The sequence below is a fragment of the Rhincodon typus genome, chromosome 20 (genome assembly GCF_021869965.1).
Source record: "Rhincodon typus isolate 14 chromosome 20, sRhiTyp1.1, whole genome shotgun sequence".
NCBI classification, from domain to species: domain Eukaryota; kingdom Metazoa; phylum Chordata; class Chondrichthyes; order Orectolobiformes; family Rhincodontidae; genus Rhincodon; species Rhincodon typus.
Genome location: NC_063351.1, coordinates 48,036,029 through 48,047,907, shown reverse-complemented (window position 1 = coordinate 48,047,907; position 11,879 = coordinate 48,036,029). Strand labels below are relative to the sequence as shown.

Genomic DNA, 11,879 nt, shown 5'->3' with positions numbered 1-11,879 from the left:
TCCTGCTCCTCTGATGCTGCCTGGCCTGCTGTGTTCATCCAGCTCTACACCTTGTTATTTTAGGACAATAAACGCTGTCCCAGCCAGTGACACCCATATCTTAGGAACAAATAAGAAAAATCCTTGACAAGTGAGCTCTCCTCCCTTTTACCGCGGAGTTTCTCCTTGCAAACCTTCTTTCAAATGCTGATACAGAGATTTAGCACCATCTGGTGAGGAGAAAGTAGATAGCAGAGTGTTCATGCCAAGCTTTGTATTTCACAGGAGTCTGCTCCAAACCCTATTAACAAATCTCTCTATTCTCTCCTCTCTCACGCACTTGTCTGGCTTCACCTAGAATACACCTTGTGCTACTCACCCATGCTTTGTAATAGCAAGTTCCAAATTCTAAGCACTGCTTCAGTCTGTCCTGAACCCCATCAGGTTCATTCGCGTTTACCTGACATCCGTGGCAAGTTGCTGCAAATCTGAAGATTTTTAAAAGTCAGCACAGTGCAATGTACCATTTTATTACAAAAGGTGATATCAGAAACACATGGTGAATAGTCAGACATAATTTCTAATCAGCTCGAGTTTGCATAATTAATTCTAATATGTAGCAGCGACATTGGAAATAAAACATGATTCAGGTTTTGTTTTAAAAAAGATTGGATGGAAAAATGGCGCATAATTCAGAACAAAGTTCGAAGTAGACAATCATCTTTTAAGAACCACGTGATCCCGAGATATATACACAGACACTGGCAGTGCATCTAGCACAGGACTCAGAATGAAGCAATTGTACAGTTTTACACTGCAACACAATCAGATCAGTATCACAGCCTCTGTGATAGGAACAGGGAGCAGAATTCAACATATTAATGTCTTGGTCAGCAGATTTAATCAGGGTCAAATTCATTCCTAGAGCTCCAGCTTGAGAACAGGTCATAGGATGCACTTAAGTTTGAGATAATTATATGAGCATAAAAATCTCCAGGTTTCAAAAGGAGAACAAGCGTACGTGCTTTGGTAAACAAGGAGGTAGTTAGTTGGGTTAGAAACCCACATGAATATGTACTGTGCACATACACACACCTGGATATGCATGTACTGAAAGGCAAACTCATAGGAAGGCACATATCCAGGCATCAGAGAGACTCAGAGACAGACAGACACACACGCACACACACACACACGCACGGACAGATACACAAACAGACACAGAGACAGTCACAGACAAACAGAGACAGACAGACACAGGGACAGACACACAAAAAGATAGAGACAGTCAAAGACAAACAGGGACAGACGCAGACACATAATCACAGGCACTCCTAGAAAGGGCCTCACAGTTTTTGCATAAAAATCCAAAATACTGGAAAACACCGGCCAAGTCAGACAGCATCTTGTGAAGAGAGAAACAGCATTAAATATTTTACACCAAAAACCATTCACACATCTCCGTTCTGCTGGAAAGTCATCGAGCTGAAACATGAGTTTGTTTTCTCTCTCCACAAAGTGTCTGCCCCCAGCAAGTGTTTCCAGCATTTCCTGCTTTCGTTTCTGATTCCCAGCACCTGCAGCTCTCTTCCTGCTCCTGGTCATTTCCGAACAGCACCTTCACAGCTGAAGCTGGAGGTGATGGGGACTGTAAAACTGGATGGCCAGCGAGGGGCTGTATTCAGTCTGTCAACCTCAAGGAATTAGGTTCCCAAATTTGGCTGCAATCCATCACAAATAAAAACTAAAATAAAAGGCAATAAATTTCAAGCATTCTCATTGTCAGTTCTCTTGTCAGGTAGTGGGTCAGTGATGGAGCTAACACACGCCAACTCTGTGCACCCTGGATTCAGTAAGTCTCTCTCACTGGGGCAGAGAATGAATCAGCGACTGGACTAGGGCAGTGCATCACTGACTGTACAGCACTTTTGGAATCCTGAGGCCATGAAAGGCGATATATAAATGGAAGTTCCTTTCTTTCTTTGCCTTCAGGTCCGCTGCAGAGAAAATCTACAGGCGGTTTTCTTGTCTATCTCTGCGGAGGACAGACTATGGGTTTAGGTTAAAGACAGGTAAGTAATAGCTGCCGTTTTTAATCACTTCCAAGTGCTCTGAATCAAATGCAGAACGTTCCAGAAAAGCTCTGCGTCTGTGGGAAGGGAAACTGTTAACGTTTTGAGTTCAGTGACCTTTCTTCAGGACTGGAGGTTGGGGGGACAGGAGCTTTATGTTGTTGATGAAGAGGAGGAGGGAAGATGGAATTGGGCTAAAAGTAAGGTTAAGGACAGGTCGAAGATTGGGATGGACAGTAAGTGACAACGATGCTGCAGAACAAAACAGTTACTGAGTGTTTTAAAAGTTCTGTCAGTATCATTGTCCCACAGGACGATAGTGCTGAGTGTTTGATGGGGCACTGGAGGCTGATCTCTAAAAGAAACGGATTAAGGAAGGTCCACGCTCCCACTGAGAAGCCAGCCAGGCCTGTCCCACTGGCCGAGGTCCCCCTGTCACAGGGTGAGTGCTGATTCCACCGTCCTGCCAAGCCATTGTGAGTGTTAACGTGACAGGAAACACCAGCATTGTGGATTCTGAGTTCACAGTAACCAGGAGGCCAATGGCAGCCATGTTCCCCTCCTCCGCCATTTGTCCTTCCCGAGCGGGAGGGGCTTCTCTGTCACTTTTTCTCTTTGGCGTCAGTGGAATTCCCAGGCTGCTCTGGGGTGTTGTCACTGTCCTCCTTCACCTTCTGTAGTTTGGCTCTCCCCTTGACGGCAGAGAAGGTTAGTGAAGCCTTTTTGAACTCCAGCGGAAAGATTCCCAGCTCTCCGTCAAAGCGATTCTTCACCACCTGCAGATAGCGCTTGCCCTGGCCAGAGACCAGCTTCTTGTCCTGAAGAATGAGCACGTTGTCAGCCTCCTGGCTCGCCTGGGCCCAAGCAAACAGCACAAGGTAAGTCACTGTTTTAACCAATCCTCCACCAACGCCCCCCTCCCCTCACCACTGCACCTCACCCGCTCCCTTCCCTGACAGCAAATACTCAACAGGAAGAATATTTGGGCAGAAACCTTTCCCCCTGAGGGACAGATCAATGACCAGATTGAAGTTTCGATGGGGTGTGAGGGGAACATTTTCATCCAGATGCTAGTGGGGTTATGGGACTCTCAACCTTTAAGGGTGGGCCCTCATAACATTGAAGAAGGATTTAGATACACACTTACAATGCGAAGGCATACAAGGCAATGGGCCAAGTGCTGGGAAATGGGATTAGAATAGTTAGGTGGCTGTTTATTGACCAGCACAAATTCGATGGGCTGAAGGGCCTTTACCTTTCCTGGAGATCTGTACGACTGTCCGATTCCAATTGGTCCCAGGGGGATGAAAAGTCAAGGGCACCTTCAACCACAGAATATTAACCCAGACCAAAGAGAAACGTCTCAGGATTTGGAAAACCCCGAGGGAGGTGTGGGCAAATGGGTGGGAATTATAATTCCCCACAGGTTGCTGATTTGGGAACTCGACAGCATTAAGGTAAGATATCTAACCAGACCCTAACACCTCGAGTGAACCTGCCTCCCCCACACTCTCAGTCAGTACGTTTCAGACCCTAACCACTCGTCTCAAAAGTAGGTTTTTTCCCCTGTGTTGCCAATGTTCTTTTTGCCAATTATGTTGAATCTGTGCTCTCTTGTTCTCAACCCTTCCACCAATGGGAACACTTGCTCGCCACCTACCCCACCCGGATCCCTTGTGATTTTAAAACCCTCGATCAATTCTCCCCTCGACTTCCTCTGGCCCAAGAACAGTGCTGAATGCTCCATTGTATCCATGTACCTGAAGCTCATCATCCCTGAGATCAATGATATAAATCCAGAGTTAAAAAGCTAGTCCCCAATGATGGTCACGGCAGGAATGGATTGTCATAAAACCCCTTCCTGTTCACTAATGCCCTTCAGCGAGGGAAATCTACTGTCCTCACCTAGTATGGCCAACTCCCCAGTAAGTGGCTGAACCATAACCCTGCTCTGAAATGGTCTAGCTCGATTTTCACTTGTATCAAACAGACAATGTCGTAGAGATGTACAGCATGGAAACAGATCCTTTTGTCCAACTCGTCCGAGCCGACCAGATATCCTATATAAATCTGGTCCCATTTACCAGGATTTAGCCCATTTCCCTCTAAATCCTTCCTACTCATATACCCATCCAGATGCCTTTTAAATGTTGTAATTGTGCCAGCCTCCACCACTTCCTCTGGCAGCTCATTCCATACATGCACCACCCTCTGCCCCTTAGGTCCCTTTTAAATCTTTCCCCTCTCACCTTAAACCTATGCCCTCCAGTTTTTGATGCCCCCACCCCCAGGGAAAGACCTTGTCTATTCACCCTATCCATGTCCCTCATGATTTATAAACCTCTATAAGGTCACCCCTCAGCCTCTGATGCTCCAGGGAAAATAGCCCCAGTCTATTCAGCCTCTCCCTATAGCTCAAACCCTCCAAACCTGGCAACATCCTTGTAAATCTCTTCCAAGTCATTTCTAGCTTTGCAACATCCTTCCAATAGCAGGAAGAACAGAATTCCACACAGTATTCCAAAAGTGGCCTAACCAATGTCAAGAATGACACCAGAGAGAGCACTCAGCACTGAGCCAAACCCTAGCACCTGTACCACTCAGAATGCAGTGTTATCTCAGAGGCAATGTGAGATCAAACAATTCAAAACCAGGAGGATGTAAGATGGTGCTAAGGGTTGGGCGGTGTTAGCAATATTACAGAGCAATGTTTGGCAGCATTACCGTCTGGGTTCCATCGCTGGGCCAGATCAGAGCGGTGGGGCGAGCACGTCGCAGATCAAACAGACAAAATATCGGGGCCATCAGTTTCCATTTGTATCAGTGTTCAAACATAAAGCAGGGAAGAGATGGGGAGAGACAGAGGGAGAGGGCACCAAGCGTTTAATGTCCAAGCAATCACAGTGATTATCTCCAAAAGGGACAAAGAGGAAAGTCAGGTTTGGAGGAAGAGAGAGAGAGAGAGGCCAGTGGTCTTGGTTTTATGGAGGGACCTGAGCATGGAAATGAGCATATTCACAAACGCTGGTGTAGGTAACAGTGGATAAAAGGGGCAGTAGGTAAACACGATTCGGTGACAGTTCGGATAAGGGCAGCAGGGTTTTGGATGGGCTCTCATTCACCGAAACGCAGCACAATGCAGAGTGAGAACAATCATGAGTGATTCACAGCAAACCATCCCAGACCCTCCTGGTGGTCACTGTGTTAAACAGAAGAGTTTTGACTTGCCTTGGCTGTCCCGAAGATTGAAGCTGCCTGCAGTTCCTTGTTATCGTCCTCCTTTCTGGGATGGATGATCAGAGTCACATGACAACTATTGTCCGTAGCAAACTTCCTAAATGTCCCGACAATGTAATCCTGTGCGGAAAACCTGAGGTACAGGGACAGCCTTTTAGCTTTTGTCCTTAACACCGGGGCAAAGGGAATTAAATGGTTCACTTGTCTGGGGGTGGGGGTTGTAGTGGGGACAGGGGGAAGAGAGTCCAGAACCAGACAGTATAACTTTCAAACTGGCAACAGGAGACACTCCCTCTCACAAAGACGCAAAGATAGCTGGAACTCTGGCCTTGATGCAACTGAAGGGGTGGAACAGGCTTGAAAACCCTTCTTTCCTTTGTTTTTATTCATTTACAGGATGAGGGCGTCGCTGGCCAGGCAGCATTTATTGCCCAAACGGCATTTAAGAATCAACCACATTGTTGTGGGTCTGGAGGCACACGTAGGCCGGACCAGGTAAGGATGGCAGATTCCTTCCTAAAGGACATTAGTGAACCAGATGGGTTTTTTCCGACAATCAATAATGGATTCATGGTCATCATTAGATTCTTAATTCCAGATATTTTACTGAATTCAAATTCCACCATCTGCCATGGCAGGATTCGAAGCTGGGTCCCCAGAACGTCATCTGGGTCTCTGGATTAATAGTCCAGCGATAATACCACTGGGCCATCATCTCCCTTCCTTCCAGTGCTCTTGGAGCAGGTGGGGTGGTGGTGGGTGGAGGGGGGAATGGGGGAGGCTAAAGTGATAGTCGTCCACAAGGTAGTCACAGATATAGCCTCAGAGCCCTTAAATCCTCCTGATCGCTGTCAGACCCGAAAATCTTCTTGTGAATGAAGAGAAGTTCCATTCAGATCAATGGGCTTCCTTGCAGCAAGAGACTGGGGGGTGGGGGGGTGTGTGGCATGGGGGATATTGGCGAGGGAGGGAACAGCACTGAGATTCAATGAGCATCAAACTTGACAGCTTTGATAGGATTTGCTGGATGGGGCACTATGGACTGCCCAGCCCTAACTGCCCTCAAGAGAGGACTGCAGTTAGCCACCTTCTCAAACAGATGGAGTAGGTCCCACAGCGCTATCAGGGAGGGAGTTAGACTCAGGCTGTACAGAAGGGTGGAGCAGACTCGATGGGGCGAGTGGCGTATTTCAATATGTTTTATTTCAAACCCAGTCAGCCTTTCCACAGGATGAGCAAAACCAACCAGACTCCACATTGGGTGGAAACAGCGATGAGGGCGGCACAGTGTGAACGCAGGACAGGCAGCTCTGGGAAAATCGATTAACAGAGTTCCCACTGATTTCTAGGAGACTTCGATATAAACCACAGAACCTGGAGAATTACCTCCGTTCTTGGAAAGGTGCTAACATCTAGTTGCAAAGTTGGTAGAAAGTAAAAGACCTTGCATTCATAATTTGGCCCGTATTTTATATAAAAAGAGGTTCAGTTACTTGTCAACGGTGAAGTGTTCCTGTCCCATCATGAACTGCAGGTTGTCTATAACAACATGGCTGATGTCATACATGTAAACCGCATGTTGCATTGTGTCAATAACTGACCTGCATTACAAACAGAGATGGTGTAAGATTCACCCAGGTTATATAACACTACACTGCTTTCAATCACAGACTAGAACACAAATAAAAAACACCTTGTAAACATGAGAATTCCAGGAGGCTCAACAAAGTCAGACCCTTTCAGTGTTCTCAACAGTGCTGAGCTGTCCCTTCCAACCCTGCGTCTGTTCCCTTGTTCTACCATTGATATGTATGGACAGACTGGATTGGCACAGGCACAATGGGCTGAATGGTCTCCTTCTGTGCTTTAACAATCCTGTGACTAAGAGAAGCTGGGATTATTCTCCATAGACCAGAGAAGGTCAAGGAGAGATTTGATTGAGGTCTTGAGAGTCATGAAGTCACAAAGTGTGCAGCATGGAAACAGACCCTTAGGTCCAACTGGTCCATGCTGAACAGAGATCCTAAATTAATCTAGTCCCATTTGCCAGCATTTGGTCCATATCCCTCTAAACCCTTCCTATTCATATACCCATCCAGATGCCTTTTAAATGTTGTAATTGTAACAGCCTCCACCACTTTCTCTGGTAGCTCATTCCTTATACGCACCACCCTCTGTGAAAATGTTGCCCCTCAGGTCCCTTTTAAATCTTTCCCCTCTCACCTTAAACTTACACCCTCTAGTTTTGGACACCCCTACCCTGGGAAAAAGGCCTTGGCTATTTACCCTATCCATGCCCCTCACGACCTTTATAAGGTCACCCCTCAGCCTCCGATGCTCCAGAATCCTCATGGATTAAGTAGTACTAAAATGTGCACTTGCCGTACCAAGGTTATAGGTCACGTGCTGGAGAAGGGCTGAATAGTTGGTAGCTGTTTATGATAGGAGCAGTCTGGACAGGGCTAAGGACCTTCCTCTGTGCTGTACTGTGGCAGTAAAACAGTAATAACAATGTAAGGTCAGGGACAGAAGGAGAGGGAACACAAAAAGAAATCTTATCAAGCTGAGATGTGGAACGTGTTGGAGAATAAACTAAATTCTGGAAGGGCAGGCATTTGCAGGACTAGCTGTGGGAAGATGGAACGGAGCCAACTGGATGACTTTCTGAAAGTGTCAGCCCAGCCTCCGCCTCCACCCACACGCCCCACCCCCACCCACCCCCCCCACCTCCCAACCCCCATTCTATGAGTTGATAACCCAATCAATTATCCCCGAGCAGCAGTGATTGTGCCTAGGAAAAGGGGCAATCCCCTGAAATCTCAGTGACAGGGTTACAATGCATTGATGCTACTCAACAGCTGATCCACGGGTCAAACTGATATGTAAATTGGAAAAGCAAAGCTTCTTCCCACCTGGTGCCAGGACAGGACTATTGGTGATGGTATAATCTAGGGAGCTACAGTCTCCAAATCTGCGGAGAGAATTAGTTAAAGAAATTACGGTTCTGTTAAATCAGGAGAAACAGCCAGGACGGTTGCAGGACAGAAGAGGAGAAAGGACTCAATAAAACAGTTTGACATGGACTAGCCTGTCGAGCCAAATAAATGTTTCTCGCACCAGGGGGCCAAAGTGTGATTATTCAGGTACAATCTGCATTGTTCTAATGTGTATCTGCTTCTCAAGTGTGTAATGATGGTTGTAGCTCTATCCTTCACTGCCTGGTATAGAATCTTCATAGAATCACTACAGTGTGGAAGCAGACCATTCAGCCCATCGAGTCCCTACTGACCCACCCTCTACCATATCCCTGTAACCCTGCATTTCCCATGGCTATGCGCCATCTCAACACTGCTGCCTCACAGCGCCAGGTTCGATTCCACCCTCAGGCGACTGTCTGTGTGGAGTTTGCACATTCTCCCCGTGTCTCCGTGGGTTCCCTCCGGGTGCTCTGGTTTCCTCCCACAGTCTAAAGATGTGCAGGTTAGGGTGGATTGACCATGCTAAATTGTCCCATAGTGTCCAGGGATGTGCAGGTTAGGGTGGACTAACTGGGAAATGCAGGAGTCACAGGGATAGGGTAGGGGGAAGGGTCTGAGTGGAATGCTATTCAGAGGGTTGGTGTGGACTTGATGGGCTGAATGGCCTGTTTCCAGCACTGTAGGGATTCTACGTTCAATGCCCTGAAGTGGGTCTCTCTCTCTCTCTCTCTCTATCTATCTCCCCTCTCCCCCACCACCTCTCCCACCCCCCCTCACTCTGGTAATGAGCGGCAGTGGGCAATCAGCGATGGATTCTGTCCTGACACACAAGCGCAGGTACATCCCACAGCAGCTCGCCCACCAGGAAAGGCCCACAAACAGGAGCCTAAGAGCCAGCACTCACACCTTACCCCCATGTGCCAGCCTGCAGGCCGAGGCTGTACCAGAGGCAAGTAAGGTGCGGGTTCTGTCAAAAGGAAACAAGGTTAATTCACCCAAAGTGAGAGTGATTGCTCCTCAGGGTCACAGTGCCAGTGCTACAACCCTCCAGGACCTGTGTACCATTCTAATACTGGCCTCTTGCACAGTTCCGATCCTGATCTCTCCATTGCTCAGCCACCTAGGCCTCAGGCTCTGGAACTCCCTCCCTGACCCTCTCCACCTCTCCTCATTGGAGTCACTCCCTGGACATTCTTCCTTCCTGCACTGAAAGTCACGCAGCGCAGAAGAGGCTCTTCGACCCATCGTGTCTGCGCCAACCTATTGGTTTCCTACCCTTAGGAGGTCTTACTGCGTAAAAACACAAACGGCCACTGAGCCACCCCGGCCAAATACTTTACTTGATGCTGTGTTGGCCATGAAACGTCATGAAATACAGCGGCAGGTTCTCGAACTTGTCCGCCCACTCGTCGTACTTCTCCAACTGATCGTCCAGGCGCTGCATCGCAAACTGAGTCAGCATAATCTTGGCCAGCCGCACGTTGTTGATCTCAAAGCTTCCCCACAGGGTGTTCGCACCTTGGATACAGAGGTCCAGGGCATACTCACTGATGAAGGTGGTCTTTCCACTGCCTGTAGGCCCTATTGACAAGAGAGAGTTGGACGTTTATGATATGCCAGCCCCCCAGTTTGGTTGCCCTGGGTTACCCAGTCCCTATCAAGCACAACCACTACGGAGAAACATAGTATGCCCTTGATGTCAAACGTCATCGCAAACCTGAGTCTTAAAAAGCCATGAGTTATGGGGTGGTGATGGCCTAGTGGTTTTATCGCTGGACTGTTAATCCAGAGACCCAGGTGATGTTCTGGAGACCCGGGTTCGAATGCTGCCCACGGCATTTTGTGAATTCAATTTTTTAAAAATCTGGAATTGACAATCTAATGATTAACTTGAAACCATTGCCAATTGTCAGGAAAAATTCATCTGGTTCACTAATGTCCTTTAGGGAAGGAAACTGCCATCCTTACCTGGTCTGGCCTACATGTGACTTCAGACCCACAGCAATGTGGTTGATTCTCAACTGCCCTCTGGACAATTAGGGATGGGCAATAAATGCTGCCCTAGCCAGTGACACCCACATACCATGCTAAGGTAAAGACAAAGTTGTCATAGAGGATCATAGGGCTGCTCTCTCATCAGAGAGAGACAATGGGTGATGGTTTAATTTGAGGGTCACTACGTCCCAGACAAGGGGAGAGGTTGAAAGGGAGAGTCCCTTCAGGGTAACCTCAGCTGGTTGTGGGAATTGAACACATACTGCTGATATCAGTCTGTTTGTGAAAACAGCTGCCCAGGTAAACTGAGCTAACCTACCATTTACACACCCCAAGAGCTCATTACCAAATTGAAACATGGATTTATCCAGTTGCTCTCCCCCACCCTTTGAGAACATTAATTGGGATTGTTGACCAAACTAACTGTGAAAACTGAAACTGCTGGAAAATCTCAGCAGATCAGTTCTGAGGAAGGGTCACCGGACCTAAATTTTAACTCTGATTTCTCTCCACAGATGCTGCCAGGCCTAGTCATACTTTTACAGCACAGAAACTGATCCTTCAGTCCAGCTCATCCTTGCCGACCAAGTTTCCCAAACTAAACTGGTCGCGTTTGCCTGCGTTTGGCCCGTATCCCTCTAAACCCTTCCTATTCATGCACCCATTCAGATGCCTTTTAAATGTTGTAATTGTACCAGCCTCCACCACTTCCTCTGGCAGCTCATTTCATACACGCACCACCCTCTGTGTGAAAAAGTTACCCCTTAGATCTTTTTTCAATCTTTCCCCTGTCACCTTAAACCTATGCCCTCTAGTTTTGGAATCCCCTGCCCCAGGGTAAAGACCTTGTCTATTCACCCTATCCATGCCCCTCATGATTTTATAAACTTCTATAAGGTCACCCCTCAGCCTCTGATGCTCCAGGGAAAATAGTCCCAGCTTATTCAGCCTCTCCCTATAGCTCAAACCCTCCAATCCTGGCAACATCCTTGTAAATCTTTTCTGAACCCTTTCAAGTTTCACAACATCTTCTTATAGAAAGGAAACCACATTTGTTTACAATATTCTAAGAGTGGCCTCACCAATGTCCTGTACAGCTGCAACACGATGACCCAACTCCTATACTCAATGAAAACCTAAAGAACTGCGGATGCTATAAATCAGGAACAAAAACAGAGGTTGCTGAAAAAGCTCCGCAGGTCTGGCAGTGTCTGTGAAGGAAAAAACGTTAATGTTTCAGGTCTGGTGACCCTTCCTCAGAACTGATGGGAAAATGTCAGTTGATATGCAGAAAACAGGGAGGTGGGGAGGTAGGGAGTAGACATAGGATAGAGCCCAAAGAGAGAGAAAGACAGTTGGACAGACAAAGGAGTTGCTAACGATCAGGCTGGGAGGGTGAATAGTTGTCAATGGAGACTGTTAGTGACTAATAACAGGGGGTGTGTAATGGCAGGCAATGTGGTAACAAGGCCTTGTGTGTGGGGTGGGGGGCTGGGACATGGGAGAGTTTAGGTCCTAAAATTATTGAACTCAATGTTGAGTCCGGAGAGCTGTAAGGGTCCCCAAGCAGAAAATGAGGTGTTGTTCCTCCAGCTTGTGTTGGGCTTCGCTGGAACAC

At 47.4% G+C, this 11,879-nt stretch overlaps 1 protein-coding gene across 2 annotated transcripts in view; it reads right to left on the bottom strand.

Moving 5' to 3' along the window:
• Positions 1-557: 557 nt before the first annotated feature.
• Positions 558-11,879, bottom strand: part of twnk (twinkle mtDNA helicase) — a 17,879-nt gene continuing 6,557 nt past the window's right edge. For both annotated transcript variants that reach the window (XM_048608921.1, XM_048608922.1), the window contains 4 exons: positions 9,607-9,847; positions 6,782-6,889; positions 5,280-5,421; positions 558-2,905 (listed from right to left, as the gene is read on the bottom strand). In XM_048608921.1, coding sequence (XP_048464878.1) covers positions 2,654-2,905; positions 5,280-5,421; positions 6,782-6,889; positions 9,607-9,847 — 743 coding nt within the window. In that variant the 3' untranslated portion in view covers positions 558-2,653. The remainder of the gene's footprint in view (positions 2,906-5,279; positions 5,422-6,781; positions 6,890-9,606; positions 9,848-11,879) is intronic.